The 27,509-nt window shown below is 43.0% G+C and overlaps 2 protein-coding genes across 2 annotated transcripts in view; one reads left to right on the top strand and one right to left on the bottom strand.

Annotated features, from left to right (window-relative positions):
* Positions 1-5,946, top strand: part of RTN4IP1 (reticulon 4 interacting protein 1) — a 44,364-nt gene extending 38,418 nt beyond the window's left edge. The window contains exon 9 of the mRNA XM_082669019.1: positions 4,966-5,946. Within this exon, the coding sequence (XP_082525145.1) occupies positions 4,966-5,073 (108 nt within the window). The 3' untranslated portion in view covers positions 5,074-5,946. The remainder of the gene's footprint in view (positions 1-4,965) is intronic.
* Positions 5,947-6,508: 562 nt separating this feature from the next.
* Positions 6,509-27,509, bottom strand: part of CRYBG1 (crystallin beta-gamma domain containing 1) — a gene marked incomplete at its 5' end in the record, with an annotated part of 209,365 nt that continues 188,364 nt past the window's right edge. The window contains 9 exons of the mRNA XM_082668869.1: positions 6,509-8,405; positions 12,038-12,200; positions 13,855-14,013; positions 14,677-14,800; positions 16,408-16,547; positions 19,749-19,878; positions 21,437-21,549; positions 22,485-22,517; positions 22,716-22,842. Coding sequence (XP_082524995.1) covers positions 8,317-8,405; positions 12,038-12,200; positions 13,855-14,013; positions 14,677-14,800; positions 16,408-16,547; positions 19,749-19,878; positions 21,437-21,549; positions 22,485-22,517; positions 22,716-22,842 — 1,078 coding nt within the window. The 3' untranslated portion in view covers positions 6,509-8,316. The remainder of the gene's footprint in view (positions 8,406-12,037; positions 12,201-13,854; positions 14,014-14,676; positions 14,801-16,407; positions 16,548-19,748; positions 19,879-21,436; positions 21,550-22,484; positions 22,518-22,715; positions 22,843-27,509) is intronic.

Here is a 27,509-nt window from a genome sequence, read left to right as displayed (position 1 = left end):
GGACATATATACACTACCAAATGTAAAATAGCTGGCTGGTGGGAAGCAGCAGCACAGCACAGGGAGATCAGCTCGGTGCTTTGTGATGACCTAGACGGGTGGGATAGGGAGGGTGGGAGGGAGGCTCAAGAGGGAGGGGATAAGGGGACATGTGTATGCATATGGCTGATTCGCTTTGTTGTGCAACAGAAACTAACACAGTGCTGTGAAGCGATTATACTCCAATAAAGTTCTATTAAAAAAAAACACTTAAAAAAAAAAGACATGAAAGAAACTTGCAATACTGGTTGCTGCACCTGAGGAGGAGAACTAGATGGCTGAGGATCAAGTATGGGAGGGAGATGTTCCTTCATACCCTTTCATCTTGTTGAGCGTGTGTACGCACTTGCGGTTCGTGTACTAATTAAGGCCATTGGAGTCCACAGGCCCATTCAAGATCCTAGGTGACCAGCCAAGCTTCTTGGTTGAGCGATGTTGTATCTCGGTTTGTTTATTGTAGCCAGCATCAAAATAGTTCCTGTGGAACTTATTTGAATTTAATTCAAAACAGTTACTGAGGGCTAGTGGGCACTTTGCTTCGCCCAGTAGTGCGTGGAGAGATGCGTTGGTCACGCTGAATTACATCCTGAGCGGTGCTGTCCACTAGAACTTTCTGCAGTGATGGAAATGTTCTCTGTCTGCATTGTCTAGTGTGGTAGCCACTAGCCGTATGTGGCTGTTGACCACTTGAAATGTGGCTAGTGCAACTGAGGGACTCAATTTTTCATTTTATTTACTTTTGATTAATTAAGTAGCCCCATGTGGCTGGAGGTTAACCATTTTGGACAGTGCAGCTTTAGAGACAGTGTAATAAGTTCTGAGGCAAATGATTTCCCAGACCCGCTTTGGGATGGCCAGGCCCTAGTTTTGCAATGAACTGTATTCCAAAACTTTGAACTCCTTATTTGCAGCTGGATTTTTTCTCCCATAGAAAAAATGTAACGGCTAGGGACTGAATCCCTGGGACCACTACGAGAGTGTTATCTTGCCAGATGTGGTAGGTACCTCACAGCCTTGATGCTACTGAAGTTTTCAGATGCCACTGAAAATTTCTATGGGTAAACATAGGCCGAGTTTCTCCCCTCCCCTTCTGGCTAGAAGGAGTGCCTGTTTTTAGGGGGGCCTAGGGACAAGTCCTGGGATGCACATTTACTGCCTTGGAGAGTATCCTCCCTCAGCTCCATCTCACCTCCTACCTTCCAGCCTTGAGTTTTCCATCTGGGGCCAGGAAGTTCAGAAATAGCAAGTCTGAGCAAAGCCCACCTTTTCCTTCTTCATATCTGTTCAGTTTAAGCCCCCTTCTTCCCCTTTATCCCGCCCCAGGAAATACTGATCCTGTGTCAGAGCTCAGGGCCACGCCTATCCGAGAGGGTGCTGGCACTGTGTCCTGCCGCCCTGCGCCGGGGCCCGTCCACAGGCATGAGGACAGGGATTGCCAGGGGCCTTTAGGTCTCCCTGGATCTCTGTCATCGGCCTCTGTCTCCTCGCACTCCCCCCGCTCTGAGATCAGTTTCTGTGCCCCGTGGAGGCTGCGGCCGAGGGTCTGGGGAAGAGGTGACAGACTTGGGCTTACCTCCCCCATGCCAGGCAGTGATGACATCGGGTGTCTGGGACCCTAAGTCTGCTCCTCTGCTAAGAGCTCTGACCTTGCACTTAGCGTGTAAACACCTACGCTTCAGTTTCCTAATCTATCCAACAGGCTGGCTCAGAGGCTCCCCTGCTTTAAACTCTACTGTTCTGTGATTTGCGCAGAGTGGGGATGGAGGGAGAGCCTCTCTGCAGGCCACCGTGCCTGCCTGGGTGCCATCCTCTCTCCACCAGCTCTCCGAAGCTCCTGTGCTGAGAGGGTTTCTGCCTGAGAAGCAGGGAGGCTTGCCCTTCTGAGGCCACACCAGGGAGGTTGAGGTTCCCATGGTCCCTGTTTTCACAGGAGGGATGTCAGGTAGCAGGTGCCAAACCCCGGGGCCTGGTTTTGTGCAGCCTTTGTTTAGGAAGGGAAAGGACAATCAGAGAGCCTGAATTTGGGTCTGAGGCTGGGATGAACGCTGCAGCCGTGGACTCCCGGTCAGCTGTGCGCCCCGCGCGTCCGTGTCGCCCTCGAGTGTGGTATCAAGCCCGCCGCTTTATACCAGGTCTCCCTGAGCCGGCCAGACTACAGCAGTGTCATCACATAAATGTCCCCACCTCACCGTGAGTAACCTTTCTTTCCCCTCTCTGGATTTTTGCTCTGATCCCTTTGTCCATAGCAAACAAGCATTCCAGGTCTGACGTGAGGCTGTGTGTAGACACTGCCTCATTATCCCGTTAATCTCTGTTTGCTGTCATATATTCAGCCAACAGTGGCTTTTGCCTGCCTGTTAATTGAAAGCCTCTTTTTCATTGTCACTTACGGGAAGAACTGAATGCCCGTTATGCTACAGTCAGCCCTGTGGGATTATCCGCCACAATAGGCCTGACCAGCCAGATTAAAGTGTGCCGTCGCTGTGGGCTGCCTGGGTCATCAGTTCAGGGTCTGTCTCTCCGGTCAGGTTCTAGAGTGGGCGGAGCTAGGTGGGCGGGCCGCTCATCCTGGGTGGAGCAGGTGGATTCCCGTTCCCTTGTGACCTCTCGTAATGCCGCTGCCGGTGGTGTCCGGTGCTCACTGACAACGGATGGGTGTTCCTGCCTCCTTTCTTTTCTCGATGTCTCTCTCTGGTGCTTGCTTTGTGTGCCTGCTCTGCGTCAGTGCCTGAAACTTAGAGGGCAGACAGTCTCTGTGGAGTGGGTGAATGTGCAGGACACAAGTCAGGAACCCTAAGCTAAGGCAAAAGCCTGCAGTGATTCCCTCCCTGATGTGCAGAAAACTCACCTCACCCCTAGAGATTCTGATTTAGTTGTTCTAACTGGAGACCAAGGACTCTGCATTTTAAACATGCATTCAGGTGATTCCTTTTCAAGTAATCAGCATCCAGAAAGCAGTGTTCTAGCAGCTTGAAGGAGAGGGACAGGTTCGGGAGGTTTTGGGTGGGACATGCAGGGAACAACTTGGGTGCATTCCACTCCTTTACCAGACAAGGCAAGCTGATTTCCTCTAACAAGCCAGCTCAGATCTGTTCCGTTCACAGTGGCCACCATGCTGGGGGAGGTTGAGGTCACCCTCAGCTTGCTGGAGAGTGCCACGATTATTCGTCAGTGATGTCGTCCACAGGTGCAGGTGGGAGTGGTGGCCTATGGACCACGCAACTGCTATCCTGGTGGCCTGGAGACTGGATCCTCAGGTGGCGCAGTCTGTTAGCATGAGGCAGGCCAGCCAAGATGCAGGCTGTGATGAATCGTCATAATCCTTGGCTACCTTTCCCTCCCCTTAAGATTTCAGGAGTAGATGTAGGAAGCAGCTGCTGATATATGAAAGGCTTAGTGCGCAGTGGAGAGAGCACAGACTCTGGCACCAGCTTGAATCCTGCTCTACCGCTTAGCAGTTATGGAACGTTGGGCAACTTACTTAACTCTGCGCCTTAATTTATTCATCTGTAAAAGGGGAATAATAGTACCTACCTCATAAGGTGGTTGTAGGGGTTAAATGAAGTAAAAGATACAGAGCACTTAGAAGAGTGCCTGGCACACAGTGAGCACAGTATGTACTGTGACTTTTATGAGCTCATCGTGGTTTGTGGGTACAAAAGAATTTTCAACTCTGGAGAAGGGAACTTTTGGAGTCCGAGATGCTCTCTGGTGGCAGGGCTGTGAAATTCACACAAGAGCAAGGTCTGTCGGGTGCATGCGAACACAAAAGCACGTACTTCTTCCTCTTGTAAAGGGAGAGGGTTGCGAGACGTAGGCTTATGCCTTCTGACAACTTACACCTGCCTGTGGAAAGAGCCAGTGGATAGTTATTGATTTTTGCTTGAAGTTTTGAAAAGGATGAGTTCAGTTGGATTCGTGCATAGGGGGAGGGCGCTAACTGGTCCTAGTTTCAAAGGAGGTTGCTGGCAGTACTAACGCTACAGTAAAAAGAACCGGCAGCACTCAAGCCTTTATGCGCTGGCTGAGCTGGCGTTCCTGTAAGTTCCACCCAGCTGCTGTGTGGCTTAGCAAAGCCCCTAGGGCAGCTGCAGCCAGGGAAGGGCCACAGAGCCCACGCAAGACTCTCGCTTCCCAGTTATCTTACTGGTTTTCACCTAAGTGACACTTATTAAGCTCCTGCTGTGTGCCTAGCATTGTGCTGGGTGTTGGGGGGCGGATACAAGAGGTGACTAGCCCACAGGTGCGCTAAGCTTTGACTGAGTAGACGGGCCAGACATTCAACAAATGGAAACAATCTGTCCCTCTTCTGTGCACTGCCTGTGAGGGGCCACGGGGACACACGCAGTGAGAACCCTGGGACGCCTTCTTTGGCGTTTACCATGCAGGACGGCGTGGCTGAGATGGGCACTGGGCTGTAGCGGGCCGTCTGTGAGGAGGGCCACACAGGCTCTGCGGTGGTTCAAGGAGAGGACGCACCGCAGGCTCGGGTTGGGGCCGGGCCGGGCGCCCGGCAGACGTCGCAGAGGGGCACACACCTCACACTCAGACAATGGCAGCTAGGCCATTTTGGGAACGCGGGGTCCACGGAGGGTGGAGGTTGGAACGGTAGTGGCCTTGGGATGCTGGCCTCGGGCGCCGTGGAAGGGCCCTGAGCAGGGGAGCGAGGCGCCCGGCGTGGAGCCGGAGGAGGGTTACTGGTCAGGCTGGGCTCCCTTACACCGGAGACGCGAAGAGGCAGGAGAAGCCGGGGGGGGGGGGCAGCCGTCTTGCCGGCCCGCCTTGAGTTCCTGACCCGGGGGCACCACGCAGACTGGAGAGAGGCCCGCCCGGGCTGGGCACGCGACGCAACCAACCACCGACGTCACCCGACTTGACCCACGCGGCTCTTCTCACCTGCTCGTCAACCTTTCTTGTGTTTTACAGATTCAGCCAGTTATTGAGAAAACCTTTCCGTTTTCTAAAGTTCCAGAAGCCTTCCTGAAGGTAGAAAGAGGACATGCGCGAGGAAAGACCGTCGTCAGTGTCGTTTAAATAAACACTCAGTTCGGTGCCTGTGGGCTCTTATTTGGTGAGTTCCTGTAGGCCCCGACTCTTTTCCAGTCGTCCCTTTCCAGCTTAGACTAGAAGTTCCATGAAATAAATTTAGCACACACACGTTTCTGCCAGTCATTTCCTGTCTGCTGAGCTGAGCAGAGACTGATTTTATAGCCACAGCCCCACCCTCTGTCATCGCCTTGCTCTGCCCAGAGCGTTCTCGCGTCACCTGCCCCAACGCGGCCGCGCACTGTCTGCCGAGCTCCTCCATGCCAAGTGCAGGGGATACACACGTAAGCAGGGACAAGATATGAACATCTCTGCACTTGGACTTGTCTGTAAAGTTGCTGAATATTGCCTATTGTTTTTTCAAGCTGTTCTTTCACAGCAGATTTGCAAATTGTGGCGGCACCTTCTGTTCTAGTAGCTCAAACTCTGTTTGTTTTATCATCTTAATAATTGTGAGAGATTAGAACTTTCAGCATGTGGAGGGATGGCAGCATGAAGAGCTTACTTAAAGCTAATTCCTTCTTAGGGTCATAGTGAGCACTTTTCCCACTGGCCAAAGTTTCCTTTGATTTTTATTCCATCTGCTCCAGTGTGCGGTCATAACAGCCCTGAGTTCTGAATCTCTTAGGGTCATATGTAAAAATCTCGCCAGCGATTTGGTTGTTTACGCTTTTAGAAAATGAAATGTGATGTAAAGTTTGTAACTTTTTAAAACACTTACTTTTTTGCATAAGGCTAGTCCTCTTTCGGCAACTGAAACGTGCTTCTCTGGGGACTTTTCCGTGGAAATTACCACCATTCCATTGGGGACCAGAGTTCTCCAGTTTGACCTGAAATGCTTGCATTTAGGTATCTCGCCAATAAACCCGTTGCGGCTTTTGAGTCTCTATAGTCTGTGCCCTCTGGTCATTGACGGTAAGTGTCCAGTTCCTGCCACGATCCCCTCATTACTGCAGCTCAGCTGCTATCATTTGGCTTCTGACGTAGACCTGTCTGAGTAGCCTTCTACTTGGTTTCTTCCTGATAGACACTCATTTGTAGTGTTGCATGAGGGTTTTTCTGTAGAATTGCTGTTCTCACCAGTACAAATTTACCTCAAAAGCAAGATGTTTTTCCAGGTGTGAATAAGCCACTTTTGACTTCTCTGAATTCAACCTCAGCTCTTTCTCTTTGAGGCCTCCCAGTGGTAGTGAGGGGCATCTCTCGAGGGACGACCTCACTTACCCTCATGTCCACTCAGAAAAGTGGAGTGTGCCCCTTCACCACTGAGTCTGGAAAGAGGGTAGTCAAAAATCTCCCCCTGCTGTTATTCTAGCAGCTCTGAAACCCACCTTGTCCAGATCAGACATTTGTTTCTAATCTGCCTGCTGACCCTCTTTGAAGTGTTACGAGGGCTAGAATGGACTCTCTCAGATTTCATCAATACGGTTAACCAGAAACAAGTTTATTCAAGAGATGAATTCAACACAGACTAGACAGTCTTACCCCACCTTACTGCAGTGAGACACACAAAGGCCTAAGGCCAGAGCTGTGCACCCAAGAACAAGACCGTGGCGGCTGCTGCCGGACGTGTGCGAGCATCTTAAAGCTGAAGGTAAACTACTCTGATGGCCGCCACTGCCCACCACAGGCTCCAGAGGATCAACATTTTACAACTGGAAACATATGGAGTAGCTGAAAAGGAAACAAGATTTGTTCTTCCAAGTACCAGTGTTCAGTGACGAGGACAACGACATGAGGACAAAAAGAGGAAGCGTGTATTCAAGGAATGTTTAGCAGTTTTGTTCAAACTATGACCAGCACTGAGGCCAGGGAGCGTACAATCAGCAGCTAAATATTTTCAATTCCCACTGAAATACTTGCTGCGTCTTAGGGTTCTCAGATCTGAGATTTGGCCAACTAGGATTGCTTCAGTCTCCTTTCTTTCGCTTTCTGGAGAGGAGAATTGCTGGTCATCCTCTTGAGCCCCCCACACCTCTCGTTTCTGCTCCCAGAAGTACATGACCTGAGGCTGTCCCCCAGCAGTCACAGCAGGTGCAGGGCTGTGGAGCCTCACAGGGAAGGCAGCCCCGTGCCAGTGCAGCCGGACAGGGGGGCAGGAAATTGGGCTAAAAGACCTGAGTTTAGCAAAGGCCTGCGTAACGCTGCTTCAGAACTACCTGTAGATGAGGATGGGCTCATAAATTAGGTCATGGTAATACTGTTTCAGTAGCATCTGCAAGAAAAGCACTAAACAACACTCACATGTGACATTCTAGAGTGGGTTAAAATAATCCAGATCCTGCTAATAAATGTTAGCAGACATGGACATGCTATCTTTGTAAATTTACTAACTTTTTTAAAATATATTTTTGGCTGTGTTGGGTCTTTGCTGCTGTGCATAGGCTTTCTCTAGTTGCAGTGAGCAGGGGCTACTCTTCGTTGCGGTGTGTGGGCTTCTCATTGCAGTGGCTTCTCTTGTTGCGGAGCACGGGCTCTAGGTGCACGGGCTTCAGGAGCTGTGTCATGCAGGCTCAGTAGTTGTACCTCACGGGCTCAGCCACTCTGCATCACGTGGGATCTTCCTGGACCAGGGCTCGAACCCGTGTCCCCTGCATTGGCAGGCAGATTCTTAACCACTGTGCCCCCAGGGAAGTCCCCTAATTTTTAATATGAACAGAAACATTTTGTTTATACTTAGTTGCTTAAGGTAGGTCTGACTAGATAAGGCTTTCCCCACTTTGCTGTACGGCATAATTACTAAGTCCAGAAATCAGAAGATCAAGGACCAAAATTACAGGCCTAATAAATTATTTCTTCTCAGATGCTGAACAGTCTCCTACCATACAAACTTGAGCTTCTGTCCTTCCCTTTAAAGTGTACAGGACTTGTAGGTCTGCAAGGTCGGTAAGTTTGTTCTTGTTCTCTATCTTTGGATATAATTTAAACTGTACATAGTCTTGCTGCTAAGACAACCTGTTTAAGCAGCTACTGAAAAGAAATGAAAGGGATGAAACAAGAGGAGGATAAATGACTGGTTTAAAACGATTACAGTCTTTTGAGAAGATGAGTGGTTGTCCTGGTCACGGTGGTGTGATTCAAGAGAGAATTTAGAGCTGTTGAAGGAGCAGGTCCACTTTCTTCTTGGTGCTTCTGTCTGCAGCCCTTGTTTTTTCTTTTTTTGTTTGTTTGTTTAAATAAGGTAGCTGAAAGACCTCCAGAAATATTCCTCCTGCATTCTTTAATTCAGGTCTATAGGACCATGGCTTCCCACACTTGTGTTGACTTCTCTTTGCTGACACTGTTGAGGATAAGGTGATTTTGATCATACTGTGTACCCCCTGAAAGAAAGAAGAGGAAAACGATAGAAGGAAACATGCCCACATGAAGAGGCTGTAGCAGACACAGTTTATCACAACACCAATGTAACAAGAGCAAGCAAAGTGTAAAACTATGTGCCTCGAGGAGACAAAGCAGGGAGGAAAGCCCAGAAACGCACGGAGGGCTGAGAGGCTCCAGCCTCTGGGGGGCGATGTGTTAAAGCCCCATCATATGGCACCGGCGGGGGGCGGGGGCAGAATCTAGAAATGGGAAAAGGAGTAAAGAGATTGTGACAAATATTCAGTGTGGGATTGTGGATTTGAGATACCAGCAAAATAAGCAGGCAGGCCTGAGTAGAATAGTCATCGGAACAAATTTTGCATGAACAATGAAAAATAGTTGTATTAGGTCAAAGGGGAGGTCTGAGTGACACCCAGAAGTATAGGCAGGGCAGCACTCTCACTTCTGGGAACCCACAGGCTGTGGTGTATAAAAATTCATAGCATTTAACATGCTGCGTTCCATCAGACTGTAAAGCTAGTATGGTTTCCCTTTCACCAGAATATTTTTTTCCAAGGGTGCCTACTAGATATTTCAGATTCTTTAGCCTCATGGCCTCTTCTTTCAATGGAGAAGTATCATTAACAAAAGAAAGGGCCATGTGATTTTTTTTTCCAGTGTGGAGTAAACAGATACCTTATCCTTTTCAGCATAAGCCTCTGTACCAACGTCATAGCACCAAGGACTCCATCAAAATTAAAATCTGTTCAACTCGCTGGGGTAAGTGCGACTGGTATTGAAATCATACTGCAGCCTCAGGCCAAGAGGAATTAAATGTTCTTATTCTCTTTTAAAGCATTTACAAAACATCCAAAAGGTCTGAAAACTTACACAATAGATTTTGATAGGGAAATCATCTCTTATGCATGCCCCTCTTCTAAGAAATTGGTTAATCATCATGATAACTAAGAGCCTCTGCACAGCTAGGTATAGAATACGAAGGCAAGGTGCCCTGGGCATTTTATGCTTAAGTCTGGAAAAAAAAGTCACCACTACCACAAACCCCACCATCTCCACTGAGACACAACACACTCCACTCCACTGAGATTTCAGCAAATATTATCTTAAGGTCACAATGTCTTTTTTCATTCTTCAAGATTATAGTATCTTAAACATACCTTCTGTGTATATTACATCATAATTCTAATTAGAGTCATGATGACTAGAAAGTTCTTGAGAAATAATCTGATTCATTCTTTGCCTTTGGGGAGGATTAAAATCCTCACAGACTTTTTTAAAGTGAGTGTGAACTAGCTTATACTGTTGTTATAATGTCTTTGGTCTGGAATAATACACGGATGTCTACCAAAACACCAGGAGATAAAAGAAATAAACCTTATGGTAATATTAGTAGGTAACAAATGGTCAACAGTTGTAGCCAGTGAAAGTCACAGTCTCCTATTGAGGGATGTATTTCTATCCCCCTTGCACAGTATGTGGGATGTGTGGCCCTACTCTCTCTTGTCCACAAGATGGCATCATTCTCCCACATTCTGAGACATTTAAACTAGTTTAACAAGTGATTACTGTAGCTACCATACTCGATATACTGAGAGTTCACAAACATACAGAACAGTAGCCTTATTCCAAAGGCACTGGACTAATTTATATTGCATTTTAGGAAGTGATCTTGGAGCTTTCAAGCGAAGCCCTAAGGAGGAGGCTCCTGAAGTCCCACAGTCCTTTTCAGAGTCGAAGACTAGAAAGCTAGGAATCCTTACTCCTGGTCAACTGCCAGGGTAGCAAGTGGGGGAAAATCCCATATCCTTGGAGCTTCCAGAATGTAAGCGCTCTGAAGCCAAGGTACTGTCTTTTTTTTTTTCCTTTCAGTTTGATACCCCCAGTGTGTGGCACAGAGCCTGTCACATATTGGGTACCCAATAAATACATGTTGAAAGAATAAAAGGAATGCTCTAAGAGACTAGCTCGTAAAGATTACAGTGACCTTAACCCTGGACATAGGAAGCTGATCACATCTGTAAGAAACATGAGTCCGTATTTTCCCCAAAATCCATGTTTCCAATTCAGTCTAGTCACACTCCTTTGGCTTCTCTGGAGGTTTTCAAACTCTATCTTGTATAGACTGAGGAGCTCCAGTTTAACAAGTTGTTCAAAGTAAGAATAAAATGATAGTGACTCTTAACAGTTTGAACCTCCGGTGGATCATCTATACAATGGGTATCTTACTTGTGTACATATGGACAGATCTGTCGTGCCAGCCTACAATGCATTTGTCTCCTGCTTGTACTTTATACACTGTACGACTTTGGGCCCCATCCAGCCTGGAGTTAGATATTGCTTAGTGGTGCTCCCTAAATGTAGTGCCCTGCCTTTGCCTCACTAAACTTAGTTTGCCTCTGAGCACTTTTCTGTTCCTTAGATTCTCTGTAAATTCGAATCCCATTGTTAGGTGGCTTGGCCACTCTCCCCACCTGCAGATCAGAAGTGACGGCCACTTTTCTCCAGGGGCAGTCACCAAAGCCCCTGATGGAAATGTTCAGGCTTATTCTCCATCTTCCACAAAATTTAGTTTAAAACCAGCTGTTTCTTTACCACTCTGTCTTAATTTTTAATGACAGCTTTGGCCTAGAATCCTGACTCAGGTAAAACTGAGCCAACTTTCTAGCCATGATTTAAAGTGGTGTGTGGTATAGTATGGTTCCACTAAATTGACGAACATAACCACACTGGTTTCCTGATAGGGGACAGAAAGTCTCCATTAATAATTTGAAGCAAAATTACCCCATATGACATGAATAAAACACACCATCGTCATTTGCTTGTCTATAGCAACAAAGGTTCACTGAATTCCCATGTCTACTTGAGGTCAGTTTTTTTTGCTTTATGTTGTTTTAAAATTATCATCAGTAGTTCTCGTAGACAGGCAGCATGGGCATTACCTGGGAACTTGTTAGACATGCAGATTCTTGGGCCCTACCCCAGACCTACTGAATCAGAACCTCTGAGGGTGGAACCCAGCAATCTGTGTTTTTTAACAAGCCCTCCAGGGGATTCTCATGTAGATAAAGTTTGGAAACCCCTGGCCTAAATGTATTTGTTCTTCCCCAAGCACCATCAATCGGTTTGCTCTGGATTAACTTCACTGAACAAATGTTCAGTTGAAATCTTTTTGGCTATGTTGTTTGTTTTAATTCCTTTTCAGTCTTAGATCTTTACAATGAAAGTTTACATGCGTGTACCTGAGAATCATGAACTCTACAGACTGAGGTCATAGCCTTTTAACTTGTGAATTTTAGTCTAACATTGTTATAATAAATGGTTTAAAGTCGGCCCATGTCCAGATTCCACCTCAGCACTTAATGGGTGTGAGATTGTGGCCAAACTGATTAACTCCTCTGAGCCGCAGTATGGAGGCTGTAAAGTGGGGGGAGGAGGGATAACACAGGCCTCTTGGGGCTGCTGTGAAGATCACGTGAGATAACGTAGGTACAGTGTATACCATTGAGGCTGGCACGTAGTAAGGGATCACTTGCTATTAATAATAGTACATGCATCATTTTCAAAAGTAAAGAAGAGCTTTTTAGTTAACTAAAGAAGACACAACAAAGAAAATAAAGGAAACGATCCTTACCTTTGATATCTAAAACTAAATTTGGCTTCAGCTTGCTATAGATCCTGCCGTCAGACTTCATGCTCCAGAACTGACTGTCGATGTTCTGTTCGAGTGCCAGGCCCAGTTTAGAGCCAGAGGTTACTAGGTTCCCCACGATGGTCAGGCAGCAGTCTTCTGCTATCTGCTCAGTGGAAAAGACAAGGTATCGTAGACATGGGTGGATATACATTCAGCTACCATTGTAAGCAATTTCCTGTGTGAGCTGATTTTTAAAGTTATCTTAGTTCCTAGCTTCATTTATACCCCACATGAGGAATTTCAGCTTTTAGCCATGGTAACTGGGATCAAACAAATATTTATGCCCTTCATTTCAGATAACCTGTGATAGAAAGTTCTCAATTCTTGTCCATTGTTAAGAGATTTATGCCCTTTGTGAGGCCCTCTGTCTTATAAGTAAGGGAAGCCTCCTTAGAACACTAAAAATGCCCATCATGATATCTCCCCCCAGAAATCACCATGATCTGAGGCTGGGTCTGTAGCTAATCTCCCTGATGTATCCACTCCACTCAGCCTGACCCTTCCGGAATATGACTGCATCTCTAATTTTGAAGGCTGCTGTAGCACTGAAGTTGCTAAAAGGGCATTTTATCATTTTAAAACTTGGAATTCCATTTACTGATTTGTCTTGTCTTCCTTCATGAGAAATGTCTAAAATTTTCTAAAAAGGCATGCTATCCAAGTATAAAAAGAGAAAACATAAATGCAGTAGAGTGTGTTCTAATGCAAAGATCTTATGGGTCCTTCTATGAAGTGAATCTACCCTTAATATAAATAAGGTATGGTAGTCATGTTCATATGGCATTCACACACATTGCTATAGAAAATGCTTATGAAAAGTGTACTGTTCTACAATATATTGAGATAAAAGGATTGTGATAATCTAGGACACTTTCCTTTTTCTCACTGACCTACCAAATTCAAAGCTGTTAAAATAATATCACTGTAATGTTCATTAGAAATAATTGTTGAAAGATGCCATTTTCTTGAATTAAGATAATTCAAAGGCAGAAGCTTTTTCTATGCCTCTATATTAGTTACTTCTGTTTCTCATGCTATTTCTTCTATGCATGTCTAAATAGTACTTCTGTTTACTGAAAGGATGATTCTCCCTCAAGCACAACAGACCCAATTAACAAGTTGTACTTCCTTTCAGCAGGCCGTAATGCCTTCTGCTGACTCACAGGGCACCAGGATTAAAAAAATCAGGAGCAAACAGTCAAGCCCATAAAATCAAGGAGTTAAAATGAGTACGTACAATAGAAGTGTGAGCATCTCTCATAAAATCTTACAGCACTCAGCTTTTAAATGTGCATTGTGGCGGGAGTGATAGGAGGGAGATGGGCAATTTTCCATTTTACAACGTGTGACAATTAGGAAATGGACTGTGTTGTACACAGGGTGGTTATCTCTTCACGCTTCAACCTAGTCTGTGGGGTCCTCCAAAATGGAAACAAACCAAGAGTGATCTGTGTTGATAATGATGGGGCTTATAAGTTTATTTCTATAACAAGTAGGTTAAGGAAAAAGGGGAGGGTAACACAGACACTTGCTTTTTCTATTACTGTATAAAAATCAAGTATAGATATAAAGATTCTATCTTGGATCAGTGCTAGATTTACCTCCCATTTGGTTCCTAGACAGGTTCTATCAGAACTAAGAAATAGTTTCATGAAAAACCTTCTAACTTATTTCTGAAAATGCTCCAGGAATCATGAAGTAGCATCTACTTGAGGAGAGATGCTATTATAGACCCTTGTCTAATCCAAAAAGCTCACCCTGCATTTGAAGCATCCTTCTTGATACATCCAAATCTGATCATCAGCACCGACATCCTCCATGACCTGTATTCTGAGAAGCTTCAGATCCTCTAAGTTTCCATTGGTTGACATGAATAACCCTGTTGCTTTGTTTCGAAGTCTGAAATAAATTCGTTTCTAGAAGACAAAACCCCAGCAATAGTCATATACAAGCTGTACTTCAGAAGCACTGAACAAGCATCAGTAGCAGGGGCAGAATCCCAGATGAGGCTGGATAAGGGAAAACTGCTACATCTGAGAGTTTCAGAGGCTTTAGGATTTTCTCAGTGAGGAGAGGCTGACAGAATTTCAAAGTGCCTGGGGCTGGGAGCCTGCCTATGGACAACCCAGGGCTTGGGACATACCAGGTTTTTTGTTTGTTTTGTTTTTTTTTTTTTACAGTACGCGGGCCTCTCACTGTTGTGGCCTCTCCCATTGTGGAGCACAGGCTCCGGACGCGCAGGCTCAGCGGCCATGACTCACGGGCCCAGCCGCTCCGCGGCATGTGGGATCTTCCCGGACCGGGGCACGAACCCGTGTCCCCTGCATCGGCAGGCGGACTCTCAACCACTGCGCCACCAGGGAAGCCCCATACCAGGTTTTGATGTCAGGTGTAATAACATTTCTGAAAGCAGTCACAACCTTCTGGCACCAGAGACACAGCCGAAATTCAGAAATTCTTGGGGGTGGGGTGGGGGAGAGGCCAATTTCACACTTAAAATTGAAACTAAAAAGTTAATTACATTTACAAAAAAGATTTCAGAGAAGAGTCTATTCAAAGCATGTAAAAGAAGAAAGTACCTGAACAAAAGGTCGTAGAGAACCTATTTGGCGACAGCCACTGAATTCATACCAATTAGGCACTTCTGCTGGTGACAATAGGAACTGTCGACCCCTGTAATTGCCATATTCATAAGTAACCCATCTGGAAAACAAAAAGAGATAACCACAGTAAGTAGCAATATCCATTTCACAGTGGGCACCAATTATATTTTCAGAACACTTTGATTTTTAGACTGAGCTTTTTATTTTTATTTTTGGCTGCGTTGGGTCTTCATTGCTGTACTTGGGCTTTCTCTAGTTGCGGTGAGTGGGGGCTACTCTTCATTGCGGTGCACAGACTTCTTATTGTGGTGGCTTCTCTTGTTGCAGCATGCGGGCTTCAGCAGTTGTGGCTCATGGGCTCTAGAGCGCAGGCTCAGTAGTTGTGGCACACAGGCTTAGTTGCTCCATGGCACGTGGGATCTTCCTGGACCAGGGATCGAACCCATGTCCCCTGCATTGGCAGGCGGATTCTTAACCACTGCGCCACCAGGGAAGTACCTAGACCGAGCTTTTTATACTTTAAATATATGTTGGAGGATAAAAAAAGGAAACTACCTTATTATCAAAAACAGCTACAGCACCCATGTCTTGACAAATAGCAAATTCGTGGTACATGAGTATTTATGCCCAAAAGTTCCACTCTTGAAGAGAAATAGGTAAGTTTTTTCTTCAATAGAGATAGTCTTTTAGCAGGACAGCCCAGTACTTCCTGTGAACTTTACATAAAACATCTTCAGTTGTAATAATAGACCTTTATTTAAATGGTTAATACTTGTAAAGTTCTTACACAGGGTGCTATATAAGGGTTAGATAAAAATAGATAATAAAGTTTTATTTAAAATGAGAGTAATCTTCCTCAATCCAGAGAACTACTAAAGATACTCAGGTCTCTTCCACAGAGATGCTGGTACCCACACCTGAAGTCTGGGTTCCAGCGCAGACCAGCATGCAAGCAACACAGCAATCTTTCTCTCTGGTTGATGTATTACATCAAGGTTCTCTGTTTTTAACCCTGCAACTCTAAAATGTTATCATCGTAGTCATTTTATCATAAAAACAAAATATTAGTTTAAACCTGTTGGGAAAAAAAGTCATGCATAAAATCCTATCAATCACCCTAATAATCCGAATTTGTTTTTTAAATAGCTATAGTCCTCTCCACCATTTGATGCCTTCAAACTATACCTGCTGTTTCGGTGAGTGAAAGAAAAATACTTTTGTAAAAACACATTACATTGATAGTCCTTATTCATTTTTACATCTTAATTTCAAAATTATTCAAAGTTGAGAAAAATGTTCCCATGTTGACATTAAGTCATTTTGCCTATAACATCTGCTAGTCACTCCTAGCCGAAGGAAAATCCCAACCCTTACTCCAAAATCAAAGGACTTGGTCTTTCAAAAGGATAAGCAAAATCAGTTCTCTTTCCTACTTGCTAAGGAAGTGCTCAATTTATTGCAAAGCGTTCGCCTAGGAACTTTGAGAGTCCTTATCTTAAGTAAACTAAAAATCTGGATGAAGAGATGATGTCCCACACATGGCTCTTCCCAATAGGAAAAGTATACTGTGAGGGAACATAAATATTAACCCTTACAGAAAAAAAGGGGTTATACGTCAATTTGGTTAAGGTAACAGAGAAGAGAAATATGATCAAACTTAATTTTTAAAATCTATTTTATTGAATAAACAAGTAGGAACTCACTTACATGCCACCAATCACCTGAACAGAGCGTATGCGCGTGTTGAATCCTAGGGATTGGAGATTAACTATTTCTGTACTAAATTCAATCTTTTTTCCTTTGAAGTCTTCTCTTTCAAAAAGAATAATTGTTGGTTCAGACAATTCCTGTTTAGGAACAAAAATAATGTTCTGTTACTCATCCTTGATAGTAATTCGAACTTAACATGAAAATCACCTTATTACAAGGACAAAGCAGAAGATCTGGCTGGACTTGGCCTGCTCATAAACTCCCTTTTCCAGCAACGTCTGGGTGGTTATATACTCCAAAGCTAAAGCAAGGAAGGATGGAGGGCAGAAAGTTTTTCCCTTACATAGAAAGGCAGGTAAATGTAAAGTATTATAAAATGGGGAACATATCCCAGGCATAAAGGAACAGGTATATATGCCTGGAATATCAATTCTAATGGACTTTATTTTCAACTTTTCTGTTTTCTATTGAGATAAGAAGGGGCTGGAAAGTCAAAGACATAAATGGCGAGGGGCGGGGGCTGTGGTGATCTTTGGGGGTCTAGTGGTAATCTGCCTAATAAAGGAAGCTTCCCCTTGTATGCATTTTCAGATGTCTTTTTGTTGTTGTTTTTAACTGTCAATAAGACAATGATTCTGTGTATCCCCAAACTTTCCTGTAGGAATAATTGTTAGGAGAGAAAAAATAGGATGGAAGCCCCAAGTTCAAGTCCACTGATTTTCAGAAAAATGAGAAGTTGGCAGCTTATGCTTGTTTTTCAGATTACAGACCCTTATGACCCTAGACTAAGCTCTGATGATAATAATCCTAAAATCATAAATGATACATGAAAAATTCCCTAACTTGCTTAAAGTTTTGTGGCAACGGTGTGACACCTTACTGCTTCATTTATGTGGATGTGCTCTGATGTGTAGAAAGATCTTGACCAATAAACAGAGCAGATCAGTGTGTAGACGTGTTCTATATGGTCTAGAAATTAGGTTATATAAACCATACAAGAAGGAAATGACAGAAACTGTGGTAGTATCACTACTTTGCACGTTCACTGCACTTTTCTGAGCTGGCATGCTAAAACGTTCCAAGCACTCTAATCTAGCGACAACAACCAAACGATTTTGAAGTACTAAGTCACAATTAAAATATACGTTCTTAATATGGGTAAAATATTCATTTCATCGTAATCAAAACTTAAAAGACCATCATCTGTAAATGTCAAAAGTGATGTGAGCATATATGCTAAGTTCTGCTTGAAGGAAGGCATTTGAAAGCTTTAAATCTAAAGTGGGTTTGTTTTTTTTAAATACTTGTAGGTTGCTTTTAGAATTCTAAGCAGGTTAAATATCAAATTTTTAGATATTTTATTATTTGTAAGCTAATGAATCTTACCACATCATTTTATGTTTCACTGCTACTATTTTCACATCTCAAGGAAGGTCAACATTTTCGTTATTTGAACGGGCAGGAGGGGATGAGAAAAAGCCAACTCACATATGTTCCTTCTACCTTTAAAGCTAAAATCACCAACTACGTATGTTTAAAGCTTTTTATGAGATATCAGCTACCAAAAACTAACAAATACTTCCCAAACTGTCAGATACACCCAGACTTTAACATCTGAACATTATCTTGCAGTATTGTTCTATCGAATATTGCTTTGTCTGCATTAAAATTAAAGATCTCTGGTCAAAAAGGAGCACTATAATCTGGATTGGCACATACATGAGAAACTGAGAAAAGTCATTTCATTGCAAATCTCTAAAACAACAGAGGAATAGATTTAAAAACTATAAGGAATTTCTGCAAATCAATAACAACGACGGGAAACTAAAGAGCTGGGCAAAGGATATAAATAGGCAATTCACTGAACAGAAAACCTAAATGACTAGTACGTATATGAGATCTCACCAACAGTGAAATGCAAACTAACACAACTTCTACCCCATTCTTTCAAACTGACAAAAGTTAGAATGTCAGAGAATACTCAATAATGGCCATGATGCTGAAAACGAATCCACATGCACTGCCAGCAACAGTGTAAAGTGGTGGAATTCGGCAGTACTTACTGAAGGTTGCATATTCATGCACGTGAGATCCAGTAAATCCACTCTTTGTTTTTGGCTGCACTGGGTCTTCGTTGCTGCCCACAGGCTTTCTCTAGTTGCGGCAAGCGGGGGCCCCTCTTCATTGTGGTGGGCGTGTTTCTCATCGCGGTGTCTTCTCTTGTTGCAGAGCACAGGCTCTAGGCGCGCGGGCTCTAGAGCGCAGGCTTAGTAGTTGTGGCGCACGGGCTTAGTTGCTCTGCGGCATGTGGGATCTTCCCGGACCAGGGCTCGAACCCGTGTCCCCTGCACTGGCAGGCAGATTCTTAACCACTGTGCCACCAGGGAAGTCCCAATCCACTTTTTAATACGTATCCCCAAAAGATCCCAGGGTAATCCATTATGCTGTATGTACATCTAGTTAATGATTCCATATTGTAAATACATATTACATCATGGGCACCCATTAGAATCAATAACTAGATGTACACACAGCATAACGGATGGCTCCCAAAAAATTTCATGTAAGGAGAGTTTTTATAACATGATGAGAACTATAGCATAATACTGTATATAAATTAAAAGGCTGTATACATATTTTTAAAAACATGTATTTTATAGGAATATCCAAGCTGTACTCCAAACACATTAGAATGGGTACCTCTAAAGGTAGAGGTATAGAAATAGGGCTCAGGGGGACTTCCCTGGTGGTCCAGTGGTAAAGAATCTGCCTTACAATGCAGGGGACACGGGTTCAATCCCCGGTCGGGGAACTAAGATCCCACATGGCGCGGGGCAGCTAAGCCAGAGCCCTGAAACTACTGAGCTCGGGCGCCTCGATGAGAGAGCCCGAGTGCCGCAAACTACAGAGCCCATGCGCCCTGGAGCCTGCACGCCACAACAAAAGATCCCGCATGCCTCAACAAAGATCCTGCAACTAAGACCCGATGCAGCCATAAATAAATAAATTAATTAATTAATAATAAATAAATAAATCTTGAAAAAAAGAAATAGGGCTCAGGTGTGAAACGGAAAAAAACAAGACGGAAGGGCCTTGAACTAGCCCATGATTGTGCACTGTGCACCATGACTGACCCAACACTGCCCCTGAAGTCTGAGAAAACAGCAAACAGTTTACATTTTAAAGATCTGGAAAGAGACCAGGGTAGAAAGTTGTCCACGAAACTATTTTTTCTGCCTCCAACTTTGTCCTGAGTAAGCCTGCCTGCTGGTTCCCTTGCTCTGTCAGCTGTGTGACCATACATCTCTGTAATGCTATATTCACCCTGAGATACTTACGACATCTACAAAACGAACAGACTTGAAAGTTGCTTCAGGCAGGCATCCCATTGCAGACAGCGAAGGATAGTGGCCTTCCTCCAACACGTACTGATTACCCGAGAAATTTTCTCCGTCATATGCAACCCAGCTATAGAGGGAAAACCACACACACACGTATAAAGTGTAATTTGAGTCTTCCTAGTCAAGGAGTCTGAATTTAGAGGTAGCTGCCATACAATAAACAATGCTTATGGCTAACAGTGTTCTCTCTGCAAAAATGTCTGGATATGTTTACTGCATTTCATCTTGTGGCAACCTAATATTCATAAGTCATTTGGGAAATACATTTTTCTCCATGAAATGATTAATGCTTTCACCTCTCCACCTACCAGCATTCCTTGCACCTCTCATGGTGCCACCATTCTCCCAGCCAAGGTGGTTCTGTCAAGCCCTTGAGTCTTCGAGTCTTTTCTGAACACTCCTTCAACCTTCAGAGCTAGTCAGTCACCTGGGTCTACTGCTTCCTCCCCAGATTTCTCCCTCACCCCTTTATCCTCATTTCCAACACCTCTGCACTGGGCCAGGAGTCAAGATACCACAGTGACTTAGACAAGTCACTTAGTCTCTCTAGCACTCAGCATTATTGACAAAATGGTGATTTACCATGCTTCCCTAGAGGAGGTGGGGGGGTCTTTTTGTTTTGTTTTTGTTTAACCCAACACATACTTATTGAGGAATAACTGTGTGTCAGGTATTTTTCCATTGCTGGGGATATAACAAGACAAAATCCCTGTTATCTTGAAGTTTATACCCTAGTGAGCTGAGACAGACAATAAATGAATAACAAAAAAGTACATGCCTGGTAGTAATAAATGAAGCAGCATATGGGACAAAGAGAAACTAGGACAGAGGTGCAGGTATGTGCTAATAAACAGTGAAGCTTCATATAAATCTATGCATTTGAATGCAAAGCCGGTGCTCTTTCCACTTTGCATTGCCAAATGGCATGATGGTGCTGTTTAGACCATGAAGAACTATATGATTAAAGGCATTACTACTACTACTACTGCTACTGCTACTTATTATTATTCAACTTAATTCATCACCTTTTGCACAGATTGCTCCAAGGGTTTCCTGATCCGTTTCCCTGACTTTGAGCTCCTTGCCTTGCCCATCTTGTGTTTTCCTTTGGCATCCATCCAAATTCATATGCTCAGAAGAGTCATCACCTGAGCCCACCCTCCCTGTCCAAACTCACTTCCCCTCCCCCCTGTACAAAGCCCTCCCAGCTAGAGAGGGTGGTGTGCCCCTCATCAGCATCTCCACCCCAACCATGCACTTGCCTATCATGCAGAATGCCTGCCCTACTCCTACCCATCTGTAAAAAAAAATCTATCTTGGGAGGTCCTTAGAGATGATCTAAAGTCCCTTTACAGATGACGGGAGAGGCCTAGAGAGCAGAGAACCTGGTCTGAGTCCCATTGCACAACGAGGTGGTGATCTTCAACTTCTCCCACCCACACTGATGTCCATGTCCTCTGCCGCCCAGCACTCAGTGCTCTGAAGTCCACTTCAGTACTCACACGGTCTTGTACTATGTGGTGGTCTCATAAGGTACCAGGCTCCTACAAGTGTATTTACTTGCTGATATGTGAATCCTGTTTTCCCCCACGGGTTGGGCTCTGCCAGTCCACTGTTTTGCTTACCTGCCTCCTAAAACTCTGCAAGACTTGGCAGAAAATGACTCATCAATTTGACTTGTTGTTTCTTCAAAACACTGACTGCGACCTTGAAACTGTGGTTCCGAAAACAAGTGAATCTTTGAAAAAGTAAACAGAAATACATAAAATTCTTTTCCTAAACACATTAACTCATTCAGCCTCTGAAATGATAACCAAACATGACCTGCTAACTTTTGTTACTGTAAACTGGCATGAATTTTATAAAACCTTTAATTTTTTACTTCTACATTAATGATCAATTAGAAATACTTTGGCTGCACCATTCATGATTGTTTAATTTCATTCAGAGACATCAAAGGACAGTCCAACAATAGAGGCAGCTTTCTACAGAACACCCTCTTGTAACAAGCTGCCAGGCATTTTAAAGCTTTACTGTGGCCAAAAGTAATTGTTCACAGTTCTAACATTTACAAGAAACTGTATTTTGGAAACATGTAGTGCAGTTTTCCTCCCTCTCAATGGAAGCTACCTGCTGACTTATTAGACTCTTTTGTATGCCAATAAAGGAGGCTACAGTGGTGTTCGTGCCTCTGTAATTATGGCTCTCTGAACACTTCCATTAAAAAGTCTTTAACAAATTTAACACTTCAGTTGATACAGAGAGTCAGCATTCAAAAGGCTTAAGTGAGACACCATATAAAAGACACTATATAAAAAGCCTAATGCAGACACAGCAAATACGAAAATTCATTTTACTGTTTTCCACAATAACTATACGCTATTGTTTGAAATACTAATCCTAGTGTATTAATGTAAAACTCTGATCCACTGTAATGATATAAAAATTTAGCTTTACATAAGAACATTTTATAAGAAATATTTAGATATGGGTCAGTGCTATCAATTAAGCCTTACTGTAAACTTAAATTAATTTCAAAATATAGTTATGCTTTCAGGCACAAAAATGGGTAAAACTAACAATATGTTCCCAAATGTATGATGTTTTACACATAAATTCAGCTTTTTAACAGAAGGTTTCTAATTATGAATGATAGAATGTTTGTTAAGTTACCTGATTTTGTCTCCCTGGTCTGGTGAAAGAATCCTAAGAATGTTTAAAGAGAAGAGAAAAGGAAGTGAGTGGGGCAGACATCTCGCAAATTGTTCTGTGGGTCATTGACAATTACCATTAAAAACAATCTCAGGATAGTTTCTGTAGTTAAGTATTACATGAACCAGAAGCACACATTAAGGGCATCCAAAATTCAGTTAAATATTCTCAGAGAAAAATGTAACTCCTTACCAAACATATGGGTTGAACAGAAGAGATCTTACAATTTTTGCCTCCCCAGTCCTCAAAGCTGGTATAAAAGCCTTTATCCAGTATATACTGTTCTCCTGTGAAGTCAGGATTTTCATAGGCTACCCATCTAAAGAAACAAAAAACACTGACTTGTTATAGTTCATAGTTTACATTCACAATAAAACTATCACACCCAGGGCTTCCCTGGTGGCGCAGTGGTTGAGAATCTATCTGCCTGCCAATGCAGGGGACACAGGTTCGAGCCCTGGTCTGGGAAGATCCCACATGCCGCGGAGCAACTGGGCCCGTGAGCCACAATTACTGAGCCTGCGCGTCTGGAGCCTGTGCTCCACAGAGAACAAGAGAGGCAGCGATAGTGAGAGGCCCGCGCACGGCAATGAAGAGTGGCCCCAGCTTGCCACAACTAGAGAAAGCCCTCGCACAGAAACGAAGACCCAACACAGCCATAAATAAATAAATTAATTTTAAAAAATTTAAAAAAAAAAGAAAAAAAACTATCACACCCATTTGGATAAATATACATTGTATAGCAACTTTCATTTGTTTTACTAATAAGTAATCTGAATAATTTTTCTGGTTCTCCATTGATCTTTTAGGAGCAGATAGATTTGTCTGTAGGACAAATCAAAGTGGCAAGTGAAAGGGTATCTTTACATGAACCTTTTGGTGTTCTTGCTTATCAAATCTTATTCCCTGAGAAAACTCCAATAAGCCCATTTCTCTATATTTCTTTCTAATTCTATTCTAAGGAGACAATTTGGACTTTAAAGAAGTAGCTGTAAAAGTTCTTTTAATAAACAAGTCTTTTTGTTATCAATATTAAAGTATTTTTTCCAGAAAGATACTACAGGAAGCTATGTCTCTATTACACAACAAACCACACTGGAAAGAAAAAGCTGACATAAAAAAATGCTTAAAAAAAAAAAGATAATAAAACAGCTAAATAATGAAAATTTTGTTTCAATCAGGATTTCCAACATGACACAACTATGTAATAAGCAAAATTGAACAAACTCTTGAGAATACTAAGAATGAATCTCTTTTGGAATGTTTTCATATTTATCTTTTAAATGATCCACACTCAGAGAGGAAAATCAACAAATTACTGATGCTATTTCTTATACAAAGATAAAGTCTTTGAAGGGAAAAGAGTTTTTCAATTCTGTTATATTCAGGAGATACTGTTTTCTCCTCAGTTAATTCATAGCCCTATATTGATCCTCTCACAGCTTAAAGAAATAATACCTTTATGCCCATATATATGCTCAGAACTTTCCAAAATGCATTCACATCTATTATCACATTTAATCTTTTAGGGATGTAACACAGAATAACAAATAATAAACCTGACTTCGTATTAGATCTAGTCCTTTAGCTCTAACCTTTGTGCTCTGTTGCCTGTGCTTAGTCATGCTGGCTCTGCACCTTTATAAAGGAATGCTGCCTATTGCCTGAAATATACATGATGGTCCATTCTCAAGGCTCTGACCTTTAAAGCTTTAGTGTAAAACTTTTCCATTCACATAGAGATAAATCAAGTTGCAGAACAGAAAATAACAACTGTCTTGTGGAGGTTTCTAGGAACACTGTGACCAAACCTACGTGGACAGCTGCAAGAGCAAAGGATTCCAGCACCAAGAAGTTGGCAACAACCTACCACAGCCCCTCTCCTGTTAGTATAAAAGAAGCCTGAATTCTAAGTCGGGGAGGATGGTTGTTTGGGCCACTAGCCCACTATCTTCTCCGTCTGCTGGCTTTCTAAATAAAGTCACTATTCCTTGCCCTAACACCTTGTCTCTCGATTTACTAGCCTGTTGTGCGGCGAGCAGTACGCACTTGGACTCGGTAACAGGGAGGTACTGGTTTTCACATTTTACTGAGAAGAAAACCTAAAGACAGAAAAAGTAATTCCTTTATTCATTCAACAAACTGATTGGCCATTTACCATGTGCTGGGAACTAGACTGGCACTAGGAATGCAAGATGAAAAAAAAAGACAAAATCCTTGCCCTCGAAAGTTCAGAGATGGGTACGGAGCATCACGTGGTATTATTTGTTGGTGGTTGTTCTGAATGGGAAGTGACCTGTCAGTTAGTGGCCAGGGATGAATGAACCCTTGACCAAGTCTCCTGAGGCTCACCAGGTCTCTTCACCTTGTGACCCGAACTGCCACCTACCCTTGTAGTTTTTTCATTTACCATTCCATTAAGCCATACCTAAAACAGCCCACATGCTTCACAATTACAACAGATTACAATTTTACTATCTAAAGGGTTTGACTTAAAAACTCAAGTGCAGTTATTACTTGGAAACGAGCAGCCATCAAGAAGAACACTGTAAAAAAAAAGAAGAACACTGTAAAAATCTCAAGTGATGATGAGCTACGGCAGCTAGTATCTGGGGACTCATTTCTGGCCAGCTGAATGGAGAAACTGCTAGAAGCACTAATCACAGTCTATTTCAGAAAATGCCGCTTTCCCACTTCAGAACCTCATTAGCAACTTTAAAATCCTATTCTTCAACATTGTGAAGTGAGGAATTAGGAGGCCTGGTTCTAGGTGTGGTCATGACATTAACTTTCAGATAACTTTAAAGAGGTCATTCAACCTTTGTCAAAGTCCGTATTTTCATTTTTAAGTAAGGGCATTGACCAAGATCCCAGTGTTGACAGGGTGGGAGGCTGTACAGCTCACAGGTGCCTCTGTGTGTGGCCTCTGTTCACACAGCCTTTGGCTTATCACGAGTCATGAAGAGAAAAGAAAGCGGGGGCCCAGAACACTGCTATGTGGGGAGGAATTTCTGCAGAGCAAGTACATCTACTTTACAAAAGCCAAGACCTAAAAACAAAAAAAATTAAAGAGGATAAGACATATCACAGAAAAGTAGTCTTGGCAAGGCTCTGGGTCTATAGCAAGTTAGAGGGAAACAGAGAGGGTAAAGTCCTTTTTGCTTGATTGTTTGATTTTAAGGTTTGGAGGGAAAACAGCCAGTGAGGAGGGAAAGTCTGAATATGCAGGAGAGAAGGTGACAACTGAGCAAACCTTGGATGACACTTTAGCCAGTGCTTTTTTAAAAAAAAGCACAATTGTGAGTACTGTATTTCCCTATAAAACAAAATAAATGACCTGTAAGAAAATACCCAACACCCAAGTATGCCTATCTAACCCACTGAAGTTGAAAAAGGAAAACCATTTATTAAAATGTCACTTGAATTGACAATAGTGTTGTTTTCCTTCCAAGATGCAGCCCCCAATCCAAAATTCATTTCTGAGATTCTCTGGTATATCTATGATCTAGAGTCTACTTATAACTTATACCTGAAACTCCTAAGAAAAAAACTCCTTCCTGTCCTTGTTTAAGCATATTCCGTACATGTGAATTAACACTTCTCTCTATAAGATTGCCAAGTATAAGTACAAACGGGTCTTAGCCTCCTGGGGTCACTGCTCAGAATTTAAGGGCAGCAGGGCAAACCTGCCCTTCTGTGGAGGGAAAAGGAAAAAACTCAAAACCTACACTTTTAAAAAAAATCTGGACTCTAGAAATATTTCATTTTGCTCTGAGTTTTAAAAAAATTAGTCCAGTTTCCACTATTTGAACAAGAGAACAGCACAGAACTAGAAAATGATTAGGAGGGATGTGTAAAGGCATCTCTTTTGATGTTTCAACAAGAAACAAAATGCGGTTCCTAAAACCTCATTTGCTGGATTTGCAAGGATGCTTCCTGAAGGCTGTTCTCAGTTTCAGAGCTAATACTGAGTTCACCACCCAGGGAATTTATTACGCATGTGATAGTGGCACATCTCAACCTTCCCATCCTGCAGGGCTGAACTCCAATGCTACCTCCTCCAAAGTCTTCCCTGTGTCCAAACTGGAAATTAATCTCTCTCTGCCGTGGATCCCCAAAGCACTTAATCTTTCTGTATTTTGTAGCAATAATTAGGTTTCATATAAATACTGTAACTTCTTTGAGGATGTAATACAATGCTTTGCACATAACAGACCTCAATAAATATTTAGCAAACGATGGACTGAATGAAATATGAGGAAGCAGCTGGCCCTGGTAAGTACAGAAGCGCTTCTATAACCACAGAATTTAAAAGGAAGTGTGTGTGTGCGCGCGCACACATGCATGCCTCCTTTCAACTTCCTCCCAACAACAAAACTCAACTGCTACAACCCCCCCCCCAAAAAAAGCCTAAGCCAGGAAATGTAACTAGAAATAACTAGAAATAGAAACATATAAAAGCAACATTTTATAAAGGAAAGGGATTTTAAGTAAGGGTTGGATTAAAAAGAGAGACTGGCTCCAGGCACAATAATTCTACAGGTGCTAACAGCATAATCTACATAAATGCCCTAAGGGAATTCCACCCAGCATCCTTTTGCTTCCTCTGCTAGGGTACATGACTGGGCTCTGACTAATGAAACCAACACACCTGGTGAGTATGAAAATGTGCAACTGTTTCCCCACATTGAGTTGGTTATTGTATTTTCCCTCTAAACCAACACAAGAATTTAGTGAACGTGACTAACACTAAAAGCATATTACATTGTAGACACATCTCAAATAACCAGGGCTATTGTGGGAAGCCCCTTGAAATACAGTAGAGTTGAGGTTAGAATGACGCATAGTCTATGTTACTCATAGCATAAGAGCCTAACACCAAACGTTTTTAACAGAATCGGTGTCAAATGATTTCATATGACCATTTAAGAATACTCTCACTTATAACAAATTATCACTGACATCAGCCTGGACCATAAAAATAAC

Source organism: Grampus griseus, assembly GCF_964374135.1.
Source record: "Grampus griseus genome assembly, chromosome: 13".
In the NCBI taxonomy this organism is placed as follows: domain Eukaryota; kingdom Metazoa; phylum Chordata; class Mammalia; order Artiodactyla; family Delphinidae; genus Grampus; species Grampus griseus.
Note: the sequence above shows the minus strand (reverse complement) of the source record. Positions and strands in the feature narration are given on the sequence as shown.